Source organism: Arvicanthis niloticus, chromosome X (genome assembly GCF_011762505.2).
Source record: "Arvicanthis niloticus isolate mArvNil1 chromosome X, mArvNil1.pat.X, whole genome shotgun sequence".
Classification (NCBI taxonomy): domain Eukaryota; kingdom Metazoa; phylum Chordata; class Mammalia; order Rodentia; family Muridae; genus Arvicanthis; species Arvicanthis niloticus.
This window is the reverse complement of record NC_047679.1, coordinates 86,019,993-86,046,257: the sequence shown is the minus strand read 5'-3', so window position 1 is coordinate 86,046,257 and position 26,265 is coordinate 86,019,993. Positions and strand designations below refer to the sequence as shown.

The window sequence follows — 26,265 nt, the reverse complement described above, 5'->3', positions numbered from 1 at the left end:
TTGCTAGTAAGCCCCAATGTTCCACATGTCTCAACCCCCTAGGTACCTGTATTCTAAACATGCAGAATTATATCCAGCTTTGCTACATGGGTTCTGGAACTTGAACTCAGATCCTAATGCTTGCAAGGCAAGCACTTAATCAACTGGGCTATATCCTCTGCTTCTGTTTATCCACTTTAATATTGTGCACTGATCATCTATAAAGTATTGGTTCATTGAATTACACAGATCTAAAGCAGAACTCATCTCAAAACTATACAATATAAAAGAGTAAATCGGTTGTTAATATCAACACGGATGTTATCAGAAAAGCCCAAGTATCAGGAAGTTATCAAGTTTATATGGTCGGTTCATTTTTTTTTTTAAACATTCCAATTTTGCCTGAAAACTTAAAGATCTTATCATTGGCAGCAAATACTGTCAGTGCTTTTCCTTGAAATGACAGGCTCAGTTTTCATTCTTGAGAAAAGGTCTTCCAAATATTTAGCTGTGAAGAGCTCCTGTCTGTCAGTGGGTTGTCAAGTTAAAAGGAGGTATTTGAAAAGAATAGCTGGCTCAGCTGACAGCTCTATCCCACTCATGCTTTTCCTGCAAACACAACACTTTATTGTGTTGCAATCTGCTCTATGCATCACACAGAAACACACCTATGTGTAAGTGGCATAGAGGAGAGTCTTAACAAAATTAATTATTTTACCGATTAATTTGGGTATTTTTAAAGTGACCTTCAGTTTAATTTCTAGTTTGAAAGTAATGTTTTTTTTATTAGAGACTTCATAAGGCACATGTTGATCACACATCCACTTCAACTCCAGTCAACTCCACCCTCACTTCCTTACCCAACTTCCAGTTCTCTCTTTTTGAAAACCTATCAAGTTACTGGGCGCTGGTGGTACATGCCTTTAATCCCAGTAGAGGCAGGCAGATCTCAGAAGACAGCCTGATCTACAGAGTGAGCTCCAGGACAGCCAAGGGCTACACAGAGACACCCTGTCTTAAAAATCTAAAACAACAGCAACAACAAACCCAAACCAAACCAACCATCAAGTTCAATTAGTGTTACTACTGGGTATAAGGCCTGCCATGGAGTTAGGTCCTATAGATGTCATGCTCTTAAGGAGAACTTACTTTCCCTCTCTCAAAAGCTATCAAACATCCACGTTCGTTCTTCAGCTAGGCATGAGACTTCATGTCCATCTCCCATTCCATGTTGCAATTATGTCTGGCTTTAGCTTATACAGGTCTTATGCATTCTGCCATAACTACTGTGAGTTCACATGTGCAACTGGATGCCCTATTAGATAGAGAAAACACCATTTCCATGTAATCATCCACCCCTCTGGCTTACCATTTTCCTGCCTCCTCTTCCACAGAAAGAGGTGTACTGTAGATGCCCTGTTTAGAACTGAGCACTCCAGTGTTTGGGGACGACATTCTCTGTGAAGTTGTCATTTTTCTTTTCTTATAAGTACACAGGGGTAGAAAATAACAATACCATTTAGTGCTTTCAGTCCTAATTTGTTTTAAGATGCTAATGGATAGGCTCCTTGCTGGGAGGTGGTGGCACAGGCCTTTAATCCCAGCACTCAGATGGCAGAGGCAGGCCGATTTCTGTGAGTTTGAGCCCAGCCTGGTCTACAGAGTGAGTTCCAGGACAGCCAGGGTTACAAAGAGAGACTCTGTCTCAAAAAGCTAAAACAGCAACAAAAATGATGCTAGCAGTTTTATCACTGCTTTTATATCATTTGTGTAAACATGAGTAGAGTGAATAATGTCTAAGTATTGTTATGAAACTAGTCGTGACTTCTTGAACCACTGAGAAATTACAAGGAACAACAATAGTCTTCTGATAACATTTTAAGATGTTTTGAGGTTAAATCAGTGATCCTCAAACTTTACTATGCATGGGACTTAATAACTGGAAGACTTCCTAAGTCCCATTTGGAGTCAGTACATCTGGGGTAGGATATGGAAATCTGCTGGTTTGACTAGTTTTATGGATTATTTTGCACTACGTGGTCTACACATAATACTTTGAGAAGCATTATGTTGGAGTTTGATTATAGTTTGATTGATATATTAAGATTTAGAAAAATATCAATTCAATGTCTAGAAGAATATCAATCATGTGCCATGTATAGAAACATTTTTAAACTATGCAATACATTTCATATAGAAGTTTGAAAATTAGCCACATCAGAAAGAAGCCCATTCCTTTCCCAATACAACACATCTCTACTGTTGCTGATATTATCTAAATCACCAATAATAATTTTCCCACTAGAGTCCAAGCCACCAGTCTAAGTTCTCTTCATGGCTACAAGAAACCTTACTATCTTCAGATTGTTCTTTTGGTAAAAGGTTCTATAAAACTCCATTTCACACATGGGTTTAACATCTTTTTAGAATACCCTGACACATGTGGGTTAGATGGCCTGATTTAAACTATCTATGCAGTGTATACTTTTCTTGAAATTATGTGCCTTACTTGTCCTTCATACCAAGCTATGAACTTCATGTTGGTGACTATGTTTTTCATCATTGTATCTATGGCATCTAGCAAAGTGACAATAACATATGCCAAATAAACACTTGCTAAGTGAAGTTTTAAGTACACTGTGCCCTCTTATCCACAGTAATATTTTCTGACATTTTAATGATCTATATTCCAAAATGATTATACAGAAAACCTCAGAAATAAAAATGTCATAAACTTTAGTTTTATTATACTGTTATAATTATTCTACTTTATTATTAGTTACTGTTGTTAATCCTGACTCTACTTAATTTATAAATTAAATTTTATCATTGGTATGTATGTAAAGAAAATACATTATATATTTATAAATAATGTTCATATATATGTATTACCGTTCAATAATATTTATGGTTTCAAGCATCAGTGAAATATCTTGGGCCATTGTCAGCTATATTTGGTGATCCTTCAAATTTTGATTCAATCTGAAAACCAAATTCATCCTTTTAAGACATGAACATCCTAAGATATGCCTATTCCTCACATACAAAGATATCATATTTAGACTAGGTATGCCCACCTCAAGAAAGGACATGAGTTATACATTGATAAAAAGCTAAACACTAGTCTTGTTTTACATTTTTATTGCATATTTTATTTATTTACGTTTCAGATGTTATTCCCTTTCCCCATCCCCTCACCCATTAATCCCCTATCCCATCCCCCCTCCTCCTTTTTGCTTTTATACCATTTTAATTACATGCAAGTATTAAGGTCATTTCTAAGTTGAGGGTCTAGCAACACAATAGATGCAAATAGTCAAGGAAGAAGCAAGACAATAAACACAAATAGTCAAAGAATAAGCAAGGCAATAAACAAAGTTCTGAGATCACTCTCATAATTGATATTTCTAAGGGCTTATCAGGATGACCAAAATATCTGAGCCAACTTCCCTGTCCTAGCCCAAAGTCATTTTCATGCCTGGAGCCTACTTCTTTGTTCTAGCCTAAGATTTAGATTCCTGCCTGAAATTACTTCTTTGTTCTAGCCTAGAAGTTAGATTCCTGCCTGAAATTACTTTTTAGTCTTATTCTATAGACCCTGTGTGTAGTATGATGTTCACTGACACAGTGCTGACTGTGCTAAAATGGCCATGCTGATAGGCCTACTCCACAGAAGACAATAATCCCACTCCAACCGGGAGCTTGGGTATTATCTCAGCTTCAGAATTATGTTTAAGTACCAGGACACAGGCAATTTGACTCCTAAGGTCAGGTTATAATATAGTCATCTGATTTACTAGGAAAGCAGTGGTTTTAGAACTTAGAATATTGTTCAGAAAGCATAAAGGAAAACTGTTGAAGGAGTTAGAACAAGTCACTATATACCTTAAACTGTGTTGAGAAAAATATAGATATATTATTGCAAGATTCCATAGAGTACAGGCTATTCGATTGACAAATATTTTTGGTTTCTTATTGATCATCTTTGTTTTCCTACTTTATGAAGCTTTAGGAAGGAGAATTCTGTTGACTACATTGCTGCTGTATCAGCCTGCAAAACATATGGGTGAAGAATATAGCCACAGCTTAGACGTGACAGCTTGAAACTTGAACATAGACTCCAGCACTTGCCACTTTACTCTCAATCTTTCATCCCAAATGGAAATAATTTAAGAACATATAGAAGAAAGATGTGCTCTGTATGATAAATGGTGCACAATTCTAGATATCAGCCAGTGTCATTTTGTGCAGACCTGAAATTCCTAAGTTGCCATTTGAGAGCTAGACTATGTCATTCAGAATTGCACTGCTGTGACAAAACACCTGAGACTAAAAATTTCAAAGGATTCAATCCATGATGATTTAGTCTGGGAACTCGTCCAATTGCTTTAAGCATGTGGCAAGGCAGAACACTATCATGAGGAGTGGGTGGCAAAACAAAGTTACTTACCACATAAAAACCATGAGAAAAATAGAGGTTGGAGGAAGGGCCAAGGTCCCAATATTCCTTTCTTTAAGGGCCTACTACTCTCAGATGCCTCCCTTCATCTCTTTAGGCTCATGTCTTGAAGATTGTAGCACCTCCCAGTGGTGACACAGACTAGAGTTGAAGCCTTTAGCACATGTTCCGGATCAAAAGTGTAACTCTGATTAAACTATTAATGATGAGGAAAAATTAAATACAGCCCAACACTGAGAAATCCATGGAAAGATTTGATAACTTTGCAATTTATCTCTATTACTTGATCAAATCTCTACTGTCACATCCAACATAAAGGCGGTTCAAACTTTTGCTGGTTTTAGAAACTCTTTGGCATCCTTTTCAGTATTAGTTTGGAACCAGGTGATTTGATTGGAAATTGTGTTATTATTATAGTTAGGAAGAATACTATGTTGAAAGGTAAAGTCTTCATTTTTACTTGGACAAAAAACTCAAAGGTATAATTGTAAAAGTATAATTAATATCTCTTTAGGTTCGGAGGTTAAAGGAGATTCTGTAATACCTCTGCATAACTTCTATATGTTATTGGTACCCAAAAGTCATAAACTAAAATACCTGAAGCCACTGAGTTTCTTTATGTATAAAGTATCACATGACTAGCTTCTATGTCCCCCAAAATAATTTTTAAAAACCCACGCAAACTGACCTCACATGTTTTTATACTTTAATAACAAATTGTTTCTAAGAGTCAATAAAGAGACAAACCTTGTCTGTAGATATCTACACTGAACCTTCATCTGCATGATATAAAAGGTGTAAACCATATACATAAATGTTTGTCACATTTGAAGCATTCTGTTCTTGCCATAATGAACTGAGGTAACTCTATTGGTTTAGTCACTTCTGTAAATTGACCCAACTTTGATATAGTTAAAATTATGAGGTCAAACTTAAAAAATAATGGGAAAAGGGAGAAATTATAAAGTACATGCTAATCAGAATTCCCAAATTATATATATTTCAGATATTTAGCATTTTGGAGATAAAAATAAAGTCTATAGATAAGTTCAGAAACAATACATTAAGTGAAATTGAATTGAGCTTCCCTGGCATATTAGAGGCTCTAAGAAATGATACACTGACATGCACTGCTAGTTTCCAAGACTGAACTACAGATTAGGTGAAAGAGAAATTAAGCTTGGGGGCCCATGGAACTTTAAAAAATTATCTTCATAAAATAAAAAAGGGGGAGGTATATCCCCATACATTACAAATTTATTTAAATCATGTTCTTTTTATTTTAAAATTAAAAAAAAATTTGGATGCCTAGGAACTGTCTGCTGAGTGTCTATGGCGCTTTGGTCTTTCTTTTTCTTGGGCTTCATGTGGTCTGTAACTTATGTCTTGGGTATTGTGAGATTTTGGGCTAATATCCACTTATCAATTAGTGCATACCATGTATGCTCTTCTGTGATTGGGCTACCTCACTCAGGATGGGATAAGGGTTTTTTTGGGGAGGGATGAGGAAAGGGGATAACATCTGAAATGTAGATAAATAAAGTATCCAATAATAATAATAATAAACTACCTAAGACAGGCTCAGTCTTGTTAATGAAATAAAAAAAGGGGAGAGATGGAGAGCCTTTGGGGTTGCTTGGAAAGATACTGACATTGGCCAAGGACAAGAAAATGGACTGCTTGGCAGGAATCTGACACTGGCCAAGGACAAGGAAGTGGGCTTCAAGCAGGAATCTGACTTTAGACTAGAACAAAAAAGTAATTTCAGGTAGGAATCCAACTCTTAGACTAGAACAAAGAAGTAATTTCAGGCAGGAATTTAAATCTTGTGCTAGAACAAAGAAGTAGGCTTCAAGCATGAAAATGACTTTGGGCTAGGACAGGGAAGTTATTTTGGTCATCCTGATAAGCCCTTAGAAACAGTGATCATGGGAGTATTCACGGAATTTTGTTTATTGCCTTGCTTGTTCTTTGACTACTAGTGTTTATTGTCTTGCTTCTTCCTTGACTATTTGTATCTATTATATTGCTAATCCCTCAACCTAGAACTGACCTTAACACTTGCATGTAATTAAAATGGTATAAAAGCAAAAAGGAGGAAGGGGATGGGATAGGGGGTTCTAGGGAGGGGAAATGGGAAAAGGGGATGACATCTGAAATGTAAATAAATAAAATATCCAAAAAAAGAGAAATTAAGCTTTCCTTTTAATGTATTGAAATGTATGCTCAGTTCTTTATATTTATCCTTCATAACAAAGCTATAATGTAGACATAATTATTATTCTCTATTCTACATGGGTAGAGACCAAGTTTTAAAGAGATTAATTTGGCAAAGCACACAAAGATATTACAGGAGATAAATTAACTGAGAGTCATATTAAAGTCCATCTGATTCCTAAATCTTTTCACTTTATTTCTATGCTAGAAAGGGGGCCATAAACACTTCCATTGAGGAAGTTTAATTTCTTAATGCTAAGGTCTTGTTCTTACTTTAAAATGAAGACATGACAGTTGTTTGGTAGGTTTTTCTTTTTTCTAAGTTTTTTGTCTTGCTTTATTTTCTTATGGTGCTAAAGATCAAACTCAGAAACTTCCATATGATAAGTATTCTACGTCTGAGTTATGTCTAGAGCTTTTGTCATTTTTTTTCTGAGACAAGTAGCCCAGGCTTGTCTCAAACTTCTAAGTACCAGGACTATAGGCATTTGCCACTATGCCTAGATCCATTTCTTCAGTATACAATTTGAATCAAAATGGGTGTCATTGCTCTTTTCTTCTTTTGAATATAAAACAATTACACATTTCAAAGTATGATACTGAAAAACTACAATAACCTGAGGAAGAGCACCGTTTCAAACTAATAAAACTGTTAGCAAAAACTTCAAGTGAACTAACATTCTTCAATTGTTTACTATGTGTTCAACACTTTATAGCATCATGGAGAATAAGTATTACTGGGTCTCTTTCATGAATAAGATAATTGAGATTCAGGTTGCCAAAATGCCCAATATTACATATTTATTCATATGTAGAACAGGAATTCATGCCAAGCAATCAGACTCAAGGACACCTGCTCTTGCATTGTAATATGCTATCTTCATCTTTCAAATGGAACAGCTTCACCCTTGGTACCATAGATTGAAATAAAGAAATAAAGCAATCAAGTAGCTTTCCTTACTATAAAAGGTTATCTGTTAGCCTTTCATTACATTAGTTAAGGTTAAGTAAATTCTCTTACCTTGTTAGCAAGTTTAAGTAACAGACATCAGTCAAATATGAAGAAGTGAAAATGCAATGGTTTGAGGGTGTTGTTGAAATAGTCCATCCAGGTGGAAAACTTGTGAAGACTCAGGGAGCAATTAACATTCAAAAGGCTTAGGAAATAAACAACTTACAAGTCTCAGAAAATTCCTGAATCCTAATAAAATTCAAAAGCCCTACCTACCCAAGAAAAAGTTTCTAGAAAGCTTTTTCCTGGAGTGAGGGAATATTATATGAATACAGTGTATTATATAAAAAAATTTTTAATGAAAAACCTGCACTGTGAGGAGGATCTGAGAGTAGGCAAAAGAGGAGAAACTGTGATGAGAGAATATACTATATGAAACAAAAATATTTTGAATCAAAAATGTTTTTAAAATAACTTTTAAAAAGCCCCTACCTCTTTCCAAGGTTACATAAGCACTAACTAGTGTTGGAGAGAAGGCCCCTGCTGGCTGAGCTGGCTGCAAGTCTTGCAGGGTACGCCAAGGATATAACGTTCATGAGTTATCACACATCATGGAGTAGGCTTCTAAGTGATATAGCTGCTTTAAGCTATCCATACTCCTATGAGTAACCACAATAAACTAACTAGTTCGCTAAATTAGACTCAGGTAAAATTGTTTCTTTAGTCAATGTCCTATTGGGGGTGAGTAGATGCTTGTTCCTGTCTTCCTAGGAAAAGACACACAACAAAGGACTACAGAAAGGAGGTGAGAGATAATCTTTACATTGGCCAGGTCTGAATCTCACACGTCTTGCTTACTTGAAAAAATGAAATAGACTGGGAGGAAATCAAGAATTTGATGCATAAACTCTTTAGAAGAGCACTTTGGGAACAGTGTTATAGATGGTTTGTTTGCTCATAGCTTTATGTATGAATGAAAATCTTCATTTTTCTCATTTCCATCCAAATGGCTATTTAAAATCCTCTAAAAAGAGAAAAGATGCATTTGAAAAGCTATTGGCTAACTAAAGCACAAGTTAGATTTAAGATATATTTTTTAAAAAAAAAATTAAGAAGAGGGGATGGAGAGATGATTCAGCAATTAAGAACACTAGCTAGTCTTCTAGGACTCTGGTTCTCTTCCTAGCACCCAAAATGGTAGTTTACAACCACCTATAACTCCATTTCCAGGAGATCCAATGTCCTTGCCTGGCCTATAAAGGCACTGCAGGCATATGGCACACAGACGTAGATGTAGGCAAACAAAGTTTAGGTAAGTCCACATTTAAAATACAAAGAAATAAAAATATCTCAAAATTAAGAACATTATAAGTGTTATTAGAATAAATAATTCAGAGATCATCCAAAATTAGAAAACCAGAATTTCTTCATGGTGAGCCACAGGGAAATACGACAAAGAAACTCAATACAATAAAATCCAAAGCAGCAGTCCAATTGGAAGGAATATAATGAGCTGAAGAGCGGCAGGACTATCATTATAAGCAACATGAAAACACTAATGGGTAACATCTAAAGTTTATCTGTAAGCTAATTATTTGGAACTACAGAAAACACTTTTTTTCCCCACAGTAATGTTGCTAAATCGATTGGATTTTCAAAGGAGCACACAGATTGTTGCATGTTGAAATGTTTTGAGGACTAAAATGTAAGAAAATAAAAATAATATTAGTTAACTCCAAATTTAAGAAAACTTTTCCAAAAATCATATTACTATAATACTTAAAGCAAAGCAAACATGAACATTTCAGATTTATCCTGAATACTAGAACATGAGAAGGTAAAATTAATCAGGAGGATTACATACCTGCTTGGAATTTTTGTGGTGGTTATAGGAGTGAGTGTAACTACATGCTCAGGGGCAATTATATATCAAGAACACTGACAAAAGAGGAAAAAAAATGACACCATAGCAACCCATATATTCAAGGGTTTCTCATATGAATCACAAACTAGTGAAGTTTCCCATAAGAAAAAGTAGTTTTAATGGAAATTAAACAGTAATCCAATTTTAATGAGCCAAATGTTCTATCCATCACTAATAGAATGTAAAACAAGAATACTAAGGTCCTTCACTGTTCTTACTCTAGTAAAATTCATCCCTCTTTTTAGAGTGACAAAAAAGTGATCAGAGAACCTAGTGCTGCTGGGTACAAATGAGCAACATATCTACTCTTTATACTATGGCAATCAATAAGTATAAGTCTTAAAAGTAGTCAATAAAATGGATGCTGGAGGATACTGGTGAGATTCAGCAAGCCTCCTCTGGAAAAGAAAAGAAAATAGGAAGAAAGATGAAGTATGTATGTTTCAATATGCACAAAGGGAAGATTTTTTTTAAGTATAAAAGAAGAGTGAAACATTTCATAAAAAAAAATAGGAAGAATGTAGGCCTTCAAGTTCTTTAGTGTTACAGTCTCATTTATACATATAAAGAAAAACAATTAGGGTTTAGAGGATGTAACCTAATAACCACACAACAGTATCTAAAAGCCAAACCAATTCCTAAATTCTCAGTCTGTAACTCATTTCTATAATCATATGTTTTTGTAATACTATAGTATTAATTCGTTCTTTTAAGCTTTATCAAACTATTGGCATATTGAGGGTTTTTTTTTTTTAAGCATTTCTTCTGATTACAAAAGTAAAATATATTCATACTAAGAAATCAGAGGATACAGAAAAACAAGGAAGAGGAAAATAACCTGTAATTTTCACCAACAATGTTAATAATATGGTGTTATTTTCTTTTTGAATGCCAAGATATTCTTAATTGCAGGCAGCATTTGTCTAAGCCACTTCCAGAGACATCATAAAAGCACAACAAATTTCAGTACCATCACCTTTCAAAAAAGGTCAAAATGAATAGCGTTAACTCAAAGTCACAGATTGGTACCTGATTGTTCAAGTGCTAAAACCAAGTAATTCACAATTAGATTCTGAACCAAATAGCCTCCAATTACATCTGGTTTCCCACTGCTCGGGCATGACTCACCAGACTTTGTTTAGCTAAGAAATCAATATTGTAGTTAGTCTATTGGCAACTGCAAGCAGTACCACATACAGTGATGCATAGAAGGCTACATACAGCTGAAAAAGAAGCAAGTGGGGCATGGAATAAAAACAAAAGACTCTCATGCAGAGCTCCAAAATGGGTGTTGTAGGGAAAAGTGTAGCTCTGAACTGTTTTAATACTCTTGCCAAAACAACAATAACAAGAACAAAAACCCATGAACAAACACACACAAAAATACCCCATGTATTTGGTAATAACACCCAACAATATGTATGGGAGGATAATCACTATATTGTTTCTGTGGCTGATTGGACACAATTGGTAACTGTGGTACAAAGCTTTTACACATTGGGTTATTGCTTGTCTTCTAGGATTCAATAATATTTCATTTATCAAGTTAGGTGCAAGTTACACAAGTGCTTTCATTTGTGAAAATTCAATTAGCTCCAAGCTAATAATTTATATAGCTTTTTAGTTGGTATGCTGTACTTCACTAAAATTTATATACATATGCACATATATTATGCATGTGCATATATTACATATTATACATTATTATGTTGTATATGCATATATAAATTCTCATATTCTTTTTTCCAGTGCTGAATCTCCAACCCAGTGCCAATCCTGAAAATACATAGTACCCTATCAAAGTTTGGAAAAACTTCAGGACCATCTTACTGTTGGGTAGACAGAATTCAATTTTTTTTAAAGGTACTTCACCTGATGAGGTACAACTCCCCAGCACTCTGGTGGTGAAGGCTTGAGGATCAGTCCTTCAAGGTCATCATGGGCTACATAGCATGTTGGAGGCTAGATTGAAATACACCATACCTTGACTCAGAATAAAACATCTTTCAAAAGAACAAAGCCCCAGTGGACAATGCATATGGGGTAGAGTAGACCACTTTAGAACTATTGAGTATATCTTCATGTAAACATCTATGGAGAGCATGTTTTTGTTTTAACTGATGTGAATCACATTGCTCCTCATCCAACTGCTGCACTTCCTTTCTGCTAGCTAATGGAAGACAGGTTCAATTCCAGTCCCTAGTCAACTGACATAACCTTCAACTATGAGAGAACTCCTTTCTTTTCTTTTTGCATAAAGGAAAACATTTGATTGAGGCTGGCTTATAGTTTTATCATGATAAGAAGCATGGTGGCATGTAGGCAGACATGGTGCTGGAGAAGGAGCTGAGAGACCAACAACTCTTAATTAAAAGCATTGGGTTTTGATATAGGGCTGTGGTGTACACCGTATATATGTACAATTTAAAAATAATTCCATAAGAAAAACAACAGAGTCAATTAACCTAGGCCTTTGGGGGCTCCCAGAAATGAAACCACTGACCAAAGAGCATCCATGGGCCATACCTAGGTCCCTGACACATATGTAGCAGATGTGTAGTTTGGTCTCCATGTGTGTCCTGAACAACTGAAGTGGGGACTACCCCAAAAGCTGTTGCCCGCCTATGGATCCTGTTCCCCTAAGTGGGCTGCCCTGTCTGGCTTTAGTGAGTGAGGATGTACATAATTCTGCAGTGATGTGAGGTGACAGGGTGGGTTGGTACCTGGGGGGGACCTCCCCCTTCTCAGAGAAGAAGGGGAGGGAGGTAGAGGGAAGAGTTGTGGGGGACTGGCATGGAGGGGACTATAATTGGGATATAAAGTGAATAAGTAAATTGATGGAAAAAAGAAAAAATAGATATGTAAACCAACAATAACAATAATAGTGTATACTTGGAAAATATATTATTAAGATACTAAATATGAAAAATTGGTTTTTCTACAAATTTGTATGCCTTAATTTTTTTTTTCTGAATATTACTACCATGGCATTAAGAATGAAAAATCACTACTATGATAAAAGTAAAATATAATGTTATACTTAACACATGGTAAAACAGACAAGAACAATTATTACTGGTGTTTACTTCTGTGCTTTGGAATCAGGAGCCTGTTTTTTATATCTTACCTATACTTAGCTGTGTAATCAGAAAATAACAAAGAAAAAATGTATGTACTCTGTACCCTACACTCTTATATTAAAGCTTGATGCTTTTAATTACAATGTTTTTATCATTTTAGAAGTAGAGACAAAAGCAGTAAGAAGGTAGAGGTTAAATGTGACAGTAGATATGTGATAATCCACATTTTCCAGAGATAGAGGAGGAAAAACAACTTTATGTTCATAGAAAACAATATATTGATCTAGCTGTACTATATATTTTTAAAGGTGAACCTCATTTTATGCTGGGAAATTCAAAGTTGAACATGTTCGATGGAAGCATTTTAATTGGAGACACAAATTGAAGGCTGGCATAGTTTTTTAAGCATCCAAAAATAGCACAGGGAAAGCACAATGTAAAAATTCAAAAATTCATTTGTCACTATTTCCTTGTTACCCAGGTCATTTCGCTTTAAAAACCCATAGAATCTAGTCATTACTTGGTCCCTACAGAAATTAAGGAGCCTACAATTTGAAATATTTCTATCCTTTTATCATGTATTCTCCATCCTATGAAATCCTAAATCCTTCACAGAATATGCCATTTACTCTATTTTGTACACTCAGACAAAACACACACACACACATACATACACACACACACACACACACACACACACACAGAGTTAATAATGTTCAATAAAGTGTGGCCCTGTTTCCAGGCCTGAGATACCTTTGTAGTGATCTTATCATTGTCCGGCATTTGACTTCTTGGGTGCTGTGGGTAATTTAAAAAGCATTTCTAAAGCACACCCAGAACAAAGGCTCCTATGAGGAATCTAAAAATTAAAACATGAAAATGCCTACCGTCTAGCCTGAAGGAAAAATACATCAACAAATAACCAGCAAAAGGCAGAAAGTATGACAAGAGATGAAGTGCTGTTTAAACTGAAAGGTTATTTTGTTTCAGGTGTGAATTGTAGGGGTGGGGGTGGGGGCTCTATAGAAATACCACAATTAAAACCTCATAAATGTGTGTAACTAGTGTGTATTAATTAAAATTGAAACTGGCATGTGCAATCTGGCCCATGCCTGCATTCCCAAGACTTAAGACTCAAGATGCACAAGCAAGGGGGATCATAATGAGTTCGAAGCCAACCTAGCCTATATATCTAGTTTCAGGCCAGTCATGCCCACACAGTGAGACCCTGTCTCAAATAAATAAACAAAACTAAACAATTTTTAAAGAAAAAAAAAGCATCTTAAAGGATAAGGAAGTATTTGTGCTGAAATTTGAAGGATGAATGGGTTTTTGACCAGCAGAGTTAGGAAGAACGCATGTGTAAAAGCAAAAGTAAACTCAAACAGCTTGCTGCATAACTGGGCACTGGTGGCTCATGCCATTAATCCCAGCACTCAGAAGGAAGAGGCAGGCAGATCTCTATGAGTTCGAGGCCAGCCTAGTCTACAGAGTGAGTTCCAGGACAGCCATGAGTTCCAGGACAGTCAAGGGTACACAGAGAAGCCCCATCTAGAAAAATCAATAAAGAGCTTGCTGCACAAGCCTCATGACCGGAGTTAGATCCCCAGACCCTGGGGTAAGGAGAGAATCGACTCCTGAAGGTCATCTTCTGAGTTTCACATGTATGCTACAGCACACATGCACATCACATGCTCACAGCAATTTAAAAACTATTAAAAACGCACACTTAAACAACCGATACTAGGAAAGGACAGATAGGAGTGAAGAGGGATATAAAGGTTTCGAATGACTTTGGGACCAATTAAGTTGTGTATGTTATGCTGAGCAAGGTATTTTAAAATGTATAGGCAACGGCATTTGATGAGTTGTGCTCCAGTAGCAACATGGAAGAACTGTGTACAGAAAAAAAATGACTGGAGACAAGGAGACCAATCAGGAAGCTAGCTGCTGTTCTCCAAGAAAAGACACTGGAACTGAAAGCAGGGTATTAATTATCACAAGAGAGAAGGGGACTGTGTGACAGTATTTAAAGTGATAACATCAATTGGATGCTGCAGCTGCTGTAATAAAGGGGGAGATGTGAGGCACAGGGTGCAATGGAAAAGAGCTATGAAGGACATTCTGAAAGTGGATTTGGCAATGGTATTTCTCATTGGTAAATCATCACCACCCAGTGCTTTCATCAACTCTAACTCATTCAAGAAGCAAAAAAAAAAAAAAAAAAAAAAAAAAAAGAAGAAAAAAGAAAAAAGAAGTCAAGAAAGGATTGGGATGGTGATAAGTCAGTCTAAAACCATATTTTACAGCCAGGCTTGGTGGCTCAGACCTTTAATTCCAGCACTGGGGAGGCAGAGGTGGGCAGAGGAGGTGGGCAGATCTCAGTGAGTTTGAGGTCTACGTAGTGAGACAGCTCAAATCAACAGTATTTCAAGGCTCTTTTCGAATGGAAAAGGGAAAGATTGGTAGCTTGACTGAAAAGAAGCTATTAGAGAAGAGAATGTTAAAGCTAGGAAGATCAAAAGAGTTTTTCCTTGTTAAAAAAAAAAAATCTCTCCGGTCTACTCTATGCCTAGAGGGTTTAAATTAAGATTTTGAATTATGCAGACTTTGAAGTACCATAGGCTGCTCATTTTCAAATTTTGTTCTCTAAACATAGGACTCAATTTTCATTTTATAAAATACATTTAGCTAGCTTACTGGGATTAATAAGAACATTTCGTCAATACTATCTCATTTAATCCTACAACCTCATGAGGCTTTTTAAAAAAAATTATGCCTGTCTTGCATACGAGAGAATTCAGAGAAGTAAAATAAGTGCCCTAGAGATTAGCAATAGTAAGTGCCAGGTCCCAGTCTATTAACTAATGCACTATATTATTATTCAGTAACATATACAAGCAACTTTTATATACCAAACTGTGTTTGATGAAAGAGCACCCAATCATTAACTTACACTATTTAGTTCATTCACTTTAAAAAAATAAAGCCCCCAGAAACAGTGCTTCTATCACCTTTTTGCATATGTCTCAAGTACTTGTAAATGTGCCATAGATGATGAACACTTGAGCTCTGCATGTGTCCTTCAATAAATTCATGCCTGCCCCTATTGATGTAAGCAAGTACACAGATCACTTCAACCCGTAGGCTGTGCTCTATTAGACAGCAGGCATGGCTTAGGCCCATCTGCTTGTTCCGAGAAAGAACAGTTTAAGTTGTGTAATAGACAAAGCATGCTTAACATACTTCATTGTGAAAATCGACATTTTAGATTGCTGCAGTGCTTACTCTAAATTTTGGCTGCTTCTCATCTGATTTTCATATTTGAAGTGATTCTGAATAGTTAAACTTTGCTACCAAATTCTCCTTGGAATTCCCTTCTCAGTTTCTGGATCACAAAGTGATCCATACATAATTTGCACAAGTTGATAGTAGACTACGTTTTGTGTGTGTGTGTGTGTGTGTGTGTGTGTGTGTGTTTGGGTGATTTTTATTTTTTGAGACAGGGTTTCTTTGTGTAGCTCTGGCTGGCTCTGAACTCAGAGATAACAGATCCATCTGCCTCTGTTTGTAAGTAAAGGCATTCACCACCATGCCCAAACAGTAGAACACCTGTTCATCTACTAAAATATAGCTTCATTTCATAAGTGATTGCTCAATACTGTAAAATTTTTCCTAAATGGAATGAATGAATGAATAAATAAATAGATAAATAAATAAATAAATAAATAAATAAAGGTTCTGCTAGGCATGGCAATGACCTGTAATCTCAGCCTGCAGTAGGATCAGCCTACAGCTGAAGCAGTAGGATCCTGAGTTCCCAAGGCCAGCCTGAAGTCATTGGGTTACAGAGTGAGTTGGAAGCCTCTCTGGGCTCTCCAGTAAGATCTTGCCTCCAAAAACAAGTCAACAAAAAGGAAAGCAATGGTTTCAAACCACTTACTTCAATCACTTGAAAGAATGGGTATTAAAGATTTTACCATTATGGTAGGGGAGAGCATAGGTGTTCTGTTCAAATGATTCACGTGTAGCCCCTGTGACAGTCTGTGAAGACTGTGTAAACAAAGAAGGCAGCAGTGGCTTTTCCCATTTGGTGGCCCTATGTAATCCAGAATGAATTAAAACTTAAACCTCCGCCCCACTTACCCACCACTATGATCCAAGTCATTTTTTTTTATCCAGATATTTAAAAGGAAGTCTGGGATTTGTTCTCAGGAGAGAAAAAAGCAAACAGCACAACACTTTCCAAATCCTCCATGGCAAACGTGACTAAAGTGGTTTCTCCCTGTGCTGAAAAGTAGTTTCTCTAGGAGTTCCAGAGAGAATTGCCATTTTATGCCTCAAAAGTAATCTGTTAGCTTTTGGGGTAGTTCATATAACAACAACATTGTTTGTGCCATCAATTTGGGTAATAAAAAAATTCGAAAGTATCCAAATACCTTTCAGTGCACTTGTGACTTTCTTTATTCCTATATTCCTGAGATGCAACAGACCTAATTAGATTTTTTCAGGACATCCATGTCTCCAAATTGGTAACTAGAAAATCATATATTTGTACATTCACTTTTCACTTTCTCTTATCATTAATCTATTATGCAACTAGCATTTATGGATATTTATCATCTGCTACCTGGCTTACATGTTATTCTTAGTAATCGTCCCAACATAAATATCATCTTCATTTACAAATAGGGAAACCAAGATTCAATAAGGTTAGATAACCTGCCCAAGGTCACAAAGCTATTGTTAAACCCAGAATTGGACTGTCAATCTTGACTTCAATATCTGTTTTTCCTACTACGCCATAGTGACTGTTACAAAATAATGTGTAGATAGAAAGCCTGGCACATAGTAGGAGCTCACCAAAAGTTAATTTTGTCTCCTAAAACTGCCAGATAAATATCCTTAACACAAGTCCAGTAGTTTAACCTGGCACTCTCTAAATAAAACCTATTATTCAACTGGGACTCATTCATGCAAATGAATCTTATTTGGAGAAGACTAAGTCAAATCCTTGTAAAATCAGATAGCCAAATAAAGACTTTAAATTTTCCTAAGCGTCATTATTCAACTTGAGTAGCCTTTAAAATGTTAACTGCATCCTAATCAATGTATTATCATCTAGGAAAGATAGTTTGTTCCCTTAATCAATATACTAAATCTAAGAACTGCCACATTTTAGAGCTGCTCTTGACCATAGTATTTTCTTATCTCAGCTGTATCTGTGCATGCTCTGGCAACTCGGTGCCTAACCCTCAATGCCTACACTACCATTTGACATGTTAACTTGTACAAGGTTGTCACAAAGCTGAGCAAAGCGAGGGGGCTTAGAGGAACTCCAATCTCTGGGGTTCCCATTCATTTTCCATTATGCTATGCAACCCCTCACTCCAGGCTAGAGCTCTCCAGGCAGGGCCAGTGGTACTACTGCAAGCAAAACACACATTCTCATGCAGTTAAATAACTAAATTCCTTCCTTCAGGGACTCCTAAAGGAGTCTCTGTCGTTGCTAACCTTTAGTTACACTGCCCTAGACTCTTGAAGGTTTGATTTCATTTTTACCCTAGAGGCAAACCTGTGGATAATCGGTTTCTCATTATCCCCCGTCTCATTTGACTGATGAAGAGTACCAAGACTCAGAGTTCAGATAAGTTGCCCAAGGTCACAGGACTAGTAAGCACCAGAGCAGAAATTTGAATCGAGGTCTGACTTTAGGCCCAGCTCTTAACAGCCATGAAACACTGTTATTAGCCTCTTCCCTCCTCTCCCCTGTTTTTTTTTTCCCTCCACTTTGTCCTTCAGGCCCTAAGATCACAAACCACAAAAAAGGAGGTTTCTGAAAGGGCAGCTGAAGGGAGTAAAATAGTCACCCCCACCATGTCCACACATTTCAGAAGTACCTGGACGACTTTTTACAAAGTCTGGGCCTTTATTTTTTTATTTTTTTTTCCAGTAACATTAATCACCTGCTTTGGAACCCAAGAAGCTAAATCAGGTTTGTCAAGAGACAAACAAAAGCACTGATAACAAGAACTACTTGGGATCCAAGACCACTGGGCAGAGAAGTCCTAAGCTAAAGTTTCCACAAAAATTACAATGAGGGTAACTGAGTACTGTAACATAATCTTGTACTTGATTCCTAGGAAATGTGAAGAGAAATCCAGAGAGAAGACGGGGAAAAATCCGTTTTTATACTGCAAAGCAATTCACAGGCAATGTTCTCCCTCATAGTTTAAAAGCCAATGTCCACCCTCCCACACCCTTAATCCTAGGAAAGCACCCTTGTGAAACCGGAGGAAAAGCAAAAGCCCCCACTGTACCAACCTCTGTGACACTCCCCCACCCCCGTTTGTGTCACCCTTTTCCACCAGAGGTAAATTAAATTCTTAAGAATTCTTTTGCGCCCAGCCCCCACACCTGGCGACTCTCAGGAGGACCCTGCTCTACTTAGTGGGGGCAAAAAGGAGCACCTCCTTTTCTTTCCAAGCAAAGGGATAGAGAGAGGCAAGCAAGGAGGGAAACCAGGGAAGCTGGTCACTGTAGAGGTAAAATGTAGAGAGCTGCAAATTAGTAGCTGCACTCACCCGGGTGAGACATGGGGATGACCTCATTGCGGGTCCCGGGGAAGTTAAAGATGACGGCTCCAGAAGCCCCTCTCTCATAAGCCAGATGGATCTTGTCCGCGAAGGTGCAGCCTCCGCCGCGTTGGATGAGGGCCAACCAAGACACTTGCACCGTGCTCCCCCAAACCGTGGGCACAGTGAAATTGGTGTGCGGGTTACAGGCGTTGAGCGCCCCGGGCCCGTCGGGCGGTACCAGGACCCCGGAGACCGGTTCCAGCGGCGAGTCCTGGCCGTACACGCCCTCCTCGCTCAGCTCCCACACCGTGCGGTTCACTCCGGTGTGCGGAACCCGCCAGGACACGTTGAGGTACGCGGTCCACACGGCTTCGGCTCCCCGGGAACCCGGCGCGTGTGGACTCAGAGCCAGAAGGAAGAACCAAGCCAGCAGCCGGGCAGCTCCGCAGCCGTCCCGGCAGTAGACCCGGATCCCGGACGGCGGCCCCATGGCGCGCACTCGGCGGGAGACTCGGGCTGGGATTAGGTGCGAACCAGGTGGGGAGCTGGCGGCTGGCAGCGGGCGCGGGGCCAGCGAGGTCGCAGGCTGCCCTGCCGGCGGACACTCAGCGTCAGCGGCCAGGCTACTGCAGACGCAGCTCCTGCAAGCAAGCGCTAGGGATGCTCGCTCGCGACTGCCGCGGCCTCGTCTGGCTCCGGGACGTTTGCGCGAAGCTCCGCCCAGCCGGCTGGGGGTAGAGGTGGTTGGGAGAGCGAGTCAGCGAGCAAGCGAGCGGAGAGGAAAGGACACTGCGGGATCCGCCTCTTTAAAGGGTCACAGGATGGGAAAACATTACAGGAGAGACTCGAGGTTGGCCAGCCAGGTGTGTCTTGTCCTTTTTAGGAAGAATGTTCGGCCGGAGACGCTGGAGATTGCGCCAGTTTATCAGCTTTCAGTTTGCAATCGGATTGGAGTCGGTTTTGAAAGGCACACATTCCCTCCCGTTTGCCTGAAGGGGAGTTTGGGCTTTGTGGTAGGAGACTGGGAAAGTACTTCTGAAAAGCCGCAGGTCCAAAGGGTATGAGTTCTGAGTAGGTGCTTAGTGCCGGGGGTTAGAGGCTTCCTGTTCCGCCCTCCCCCAGGAAAGGACGAGCAAAGCACGTTCTCATTACTCCCTTTATTTAATTACTTTCTTAGTGGCCCCAAACAGCACGTTTCTCTTTCCCTGATCTCAGCAAGTGCTGTACGTGTCAAAGTGTCTTTCCCACAATTACCCGAGGCTAACACACTGCACCAGATGCCTCTTGCAAGCAATCTTGATAACCACAACAGAATTACCAGCACACACCTCAAAGCCAAGCCTCCTCTTTTTTCACCTCCCACAAATTAGATTTGACCTAAGTGATATTCCAGCAAGCTTCATGATCTTAACTACATTGCCTTTCTTCTCTTGATACCAACAAGAATGAGGCCGGCCCACCTGGACAATTCACACTTGTCACTGTTAGTTTATAAGTTAGTCATAGTTCAGCAGACATTTCTGTCAATACTATCAATGACTACATTTTCTGGATTCTCAAAAATTGTTCAGGGAACTAAGCTGAATTAATATACCAGGTGACAGCCAGTTTAGAGTTTATTTATGATTCTGATTTTTAGACAGGGTCTCCCTATGTAGTCCAGACCAGCCTGGAGCTAACTATGTAAATTAGTACCATATGCATACTTATTAATCCTCTTACTTAGTTGAGATTACAGTTGAAGACATGTGCTACCAGGCTCAGCTTCTGAACAGTGTTAAGCCTTTCGAATTTACTTCTCTGTGCCTTGATTTGTTTAGAAATTGTAAAATGGGAATGATAACATTGAGCGCATGGAGGTGATCAGATAGTTAAAAAGTCTTCCTGCAAACCATTCAGGAGCCTGTTTAGCTGAGTATGAAAATTATGTTAAATATTGTTACTCAACACATTCAGGGGCACAGGAGTTCTACAATATCAATGTTGTTGCCTCGCAGTAATAACCAGAGACCATGCTGTTTATGAATTCAGTCTTAGCTACTTTTTTGGTTCAATCTCATTTCTAGCACAACTGTCCCAATCACTCTCATCTCCAAATCCTTGGCCCAGCATTTACTTAATAGTATTTCCCAAGATTAAGCATAGCTTTATTCTATTCTTGATACTCTTAGGACCCCAGAGAAACATAGAGGAAAATTAACACTATCTAGCAAACACCAGCTAAAATTCAGGCGCATAGTCTGTGAAACATGAACCTTGAGTGTTAAAAGGAACTTTAGGAGCCTTTTGGGGGTGAGTATGGGGCTGGTGTGGAAAAATATCCCCCCCCCCAATGTCAATGGTATTAACCTTTGAGATGCAAAACACTCCCCCTAATAAAACCAGAATAGTATCACCCATCTATAAGATTAGTATAATTCCAGAAATTGTCTGAGTTTGTTCATGAAGAACAATCGAAATGCAATTAAACAATACTAGTTGAATGAAAATCAACTATATTGTCCTTGGAAGAGAATGTGATCAAAAGAAAGGAGTTATTTTATAAGATATGTACAAAAATAAATATAGAGAAATGCTTATTCGTTTCCTCCCTTTATTATTTCTTACGTATTTCCTCACATGTACTATATGCTGTGAACTAGATGTAAGATAAATAAAATATCAACCATTCTTTCTAGCTCATGAATTAACTTCAAAGGATAAGAAGTGATCATTGCATTACTGACTAGTGTATGCATATGGTCCCATCTCTACAATAGAGGTTACACAGCACAGGCCAATAGTGGACAGCAGAGAAGAGTTCCCTGTGCTGAGCTCAAGAGGATTAGCCTTTCTAGGCAAAGAGCAACACAAGAGAAGGCATGGGGACCTGCCACAGAAGTGCTGGAAACCTGTCATTACAGCAGGCCTTCTAAGTGCAAAATGGATGAAACCTAGAATATGAAAGGAAGGTAATAGAGAGAAAATGAAGGGTCTGAGAATGACGTGCAGTGGTAGAGAAGTTGACTAAACACATGTGAGGTTCTGGGTCCATCCCCAACACGACAAGATGTAAGTAATAAAAATAAAAGATAAATTCAAGGCTATATAGAGGCCAGATCTTTCAGAGTTTTGGGGAATAAAGTTAGTAAGTATCTGGACTTTATCCAAAACAGTAATATAATCAGGATTTAAACAGAGAGTAATATCAGATCTGCAATTTGGAAATCGCTATAGCTTCTCTGTGGATAATAGATTGGCAGGAACAATAGTAGTATGGGGGAGCTGAGGTAGATTTTTGGCGATATTCCAAATGGGAAATGAAGGTAAGATGGACTAGATAGGCAGTAGAGGTGAGCAGATGTGGGCAGGATGGGAATTCATGTTGAAGGCCAAATCAACAGCACTTATTTTGAGGGATGCTACAGACGGAGGAGGAATGGAGTTGAGCCTAAAGACTGGATGTGTTCAGGCAGGGAGTACAAGAAGAGGCCTTAAAATGTGTACAGTTGATAACCAAGAAAGAGATAAGGTCACTTTAGACACGTTGATTTGAGCTGTGTGTAATGGAGCCAGGTGGAACCGTGTAGTACGTCATTGGCTTGTCTTATTATTGGACACTTACTAAATGTAAGGCACTGAAGAGGCAGAGGCATAAAGGGAATGTTCCTGTTTTCAATGAAGTCAAGGTTTAGCAGGAAAGTCAGATAGATAGATAGATAGATAGATAGATAGATAGATAGATAGATAATAGCATATGCATTAATGAGCAGTATGATTTAGTAAAGCATGGTGTCACTTAAGCAAAGATGGTAACAAGTAAGGGCATATGAGGATAGCAGAGAACAAGCCGGAAACTAACATTCAAGAGTTAGATATAGCTGGGATATATGCTATGAAGGGTGAGTTAATGAAAATGAAACTAGTCAAGTAGGTGGAATGTAAAGAGTTTAAAACATGCAAACTCATACACATATCACATATGAGTATACACATAAAGCAAATTTGACAACATGATTAACGATTGTTACATCTACATGGTGGGCATAGGGATATTCTTTTTTAACTTTTCTGTGTATTTTATGCTTTTTGTAATTAATGGGTTTAAATTGTGAATTTTACATTTTTAAATTGTCTTTCATATGTATGTTTGTTTTGCCTGCATGTATGTGTGTGTGTCATGTGAGTGTCTGGTACTTATGGAGGTCAGAAGATGGCATTGGATCCTCTGGAACCAGGGTCACAGGCAGTTGTAAGCTGCCACAAGAGTGCTGGGAATTAAACTCATGTCCTTTGGAAGAGCTCTTAACCACTGAACCATTTTTCTAGTCTCTAAGTCATGGATTAATAGTGAAGCTAGTGAAACACATAAATAATGTAACACATCTCGGTTTAAAAAATATCTGGATTGTTTTGAAAGCAAGACTGGTGATAGGAAGACTAGCGAGGAGACTAACATCATCAGATCTCTTTTGGCGGTCTTGCCCAATTATGAACTGAAGACATTAGGCTACCATAGCTTGATGACGTGAACCATTAAGCATTATCCCCTTGCTCTGAGTCCATCCTCACCAAGCAACCTTCTTATTATCATTTAGCTTCTCAAGTAAATATGCCTACAGGGAGATAATGTACTCATCAGCAAACACCAGTATCAGGTCCATTTGGAGGTTATACTTCTCATTATAAATTAATCAATTGGCATTCTGGCTTGCATATTGGTCTCCTGTGGATTTGGTTAACTCTGAGTCAGTCCCCAAGAGGCCAGCCTCTGGTTATACTACCAGTTAAATTTCAAAGCTTTCCAAGCTGAGAACCAGATTGTCGATCCTGATTGCGTCAACTGTCTTTCCATGATGAATAACTTGCTGGCTGTCCCTACCTTTATCCCCATGTCTTCCTGCAGACTATTTTCACACTACAACAGCTGCCCACTACTAAGAGTTAAGTCTGCTGCTGATCAGTCACATCACCATTGTCAGGGAGTTGACTAGAGATGCTAGCACCCACTTCTGCTTGAGAACTTGCAGTACCAGATCGCACTCCTTCACAAAGCATCACACCCTGAGTAAGACTAAATTTTTTTTTTCCTGTTAGAAAGTTCCTGTTAATGTAGTTCAATTATCTCCCTCCCACTTCCCCACTCTTTTCTTCTGATTCTGGGCCTTCAGTGTCTCTATAGTATCTTTGGGCATATCCCTGTTCAACTAGGGCCTTCGATCTCAGGAATGGCCATGAACCAGATTTCACCTGATTCCTAGCAACTGAGTTGATGAATCCTAAGAATATTCTCTCAGAGTGCTACTCTCTTTAAGGTTATTAAGTTACTCAACTACTGTTCTTCAAACACTTACTAGGTGTTTTACATGCGTGTCTCCATTTTTTAAGCCCCATTTTTTTTTTAACAAAACAGGAAACAGGTTCAAAATTAGCAGCCAGCCTAAAGTCATAGTTAAACAGAAGCCGAATTCCAATGCAGTTCTGACTATAAGTATTAATAGCTTGATAATGACTCACGCCATCCTTCCGTAGAGTGGCTTGCACACTGAGACATTGTTTTTATGCTAAAGAAAGTTTAAGGAATGTTTCGCAAATGCATTTCAGGCACTGTCACCATTGAGGGAGGGAATAACTTCTGAGCCAAAAGCCTTTTCGTATTCTTCAAATCCTATTACAAAGATGAACCCTGCTAGATGCTTCTATCAACAGCAGCAAATGAAACAGCCCTGAGCAGCCTCTATCTAATGATGAACTGATAAACAGAGCATCATCTTTCAGGAGCAGCACCGTGGCACCACTATGAGAGATTACATTTCCTATGACCCAGAGTATCTACAGAGGCAGAGAGATGGACAATAGTGCACAGCCTAAAATATGTCTGCAAAAAAAAATTGAGACATCACATCACATCTGACCTCTTACCATTAAAGAAATGACAAAACATAGCTTGAAATGACTAATGTCTTCCATGTTGGTGATGCTGTAGGTATACAGCTGGATAACATAGTTGTGCAGGCTCTATAGAGAAGGAGTACAACAGCTGCTATTTAGGCAGGAAGATAAAAATGGTGGGAGTGTAGAGAGAAAAAAGAACTGAAAAAAGGAAACAAATTGCCTACATATAAGGCTACTTCCGTGTTTGCAGATAACATATCATCACTTGCAAATGCAGATATGACTCAAGTTAGCCTGCACTGGTCTACAGTCTTGTTACTATACATCAGAAGAAAAGATAGAACTTTAGGGAGGGGCTTAGCAGTATTCAGTACGCTGTACCTAAAACAAAGAGCAGTCTCCTTGTGTCCATCATGAATGGCTATAAATGGGAACCTGCTATGGTCCAGATAGCTTTTACGTGTAAAGATTATATAATGCATCTTAACAGAAGAAGAAACAGGTCCAGGTCTAGGAGTTTGATGATGTCATCCATGGTTTTACCAAATTACCAAATGGAATCTGACCCCATGCCCTTGTACAAAAACCACACTCTTGCCATTTTCTCACTTTGCATCTTATATGACACTACATTGAAAAATAAAAGCAGGAAAAGACCTTCTATTTATGGGGAACCTACTATGTACTAAACACTTTACAAGGATCAATTATATTTCCAGTTTTCACAATACACAATATTATTAAAATTCCCATTATAATTCAGACGAGGACATAAGTTGTAAAATGATGAAGTATCTTGATGAAAGTTACACAGTAAGTATATGGCAGAGTTAGAATTCTCATGGAATTTTTTTTTTTTTTTTTTTTTTTTTTTTTTTTTTTTTTTTTTTTTTTTTTGGTTTTTCGAGACAGGGTTTCTCTGTATAGCCCGGGCTGTCCTGGAGCTCACTTTGTAGACCAGGCTGGCCTCGAACTCAGAAATCCTCCTGCCTCTGCCTCCCAAGTGCTGGGATTAAAGGCGTGCGCCACCACCGCCCGGCTCTCATGGAAATTTTCTTGGTCCCCAGTTCCATATTCTTTTTCTCCTGATGCACTACCACTCTGCATACATGGAGATGATACCATTACAATTCGAAGAGAACAGATTCTTCTTGGCCATCTCCAGTAAGAGTTTAAGATGCTAAGAACATATTCACCAGTGA

General features: G+C 38.3%; 1 protein-coding gene across 2 annotated transcripts in view; it reads right to left on the bottom strand.

The window, feature by feature from the left end:
• The window catches only part of Rnf128 (ring finger protein 128), a 102,326-nt gene that overhangs the window by 37,893 nt on the left and 38,168 nt on the right, over positions 1-26,265 (bottom strand). Inside the window, exon 1 of one of the 2 annotated variants that reach the window (XM_034484688.2) lies at positions 19,196-19,900. The exons of the other annotated variant lie outside the window; for it this stretch is intronic. Within the exon in view, the coding sequence (XP_034340579.1) occupies positions 19,196-19,679 (484 nt within the window). The 5' untranslated portion in view covers positions 19,680-19,900. Of the gene's footprint in view, positions 1-19,195; positions 19,901-26,265 lie in introns of those variants that run through there. 2 annotated transcript variants of the gene reach the window in all.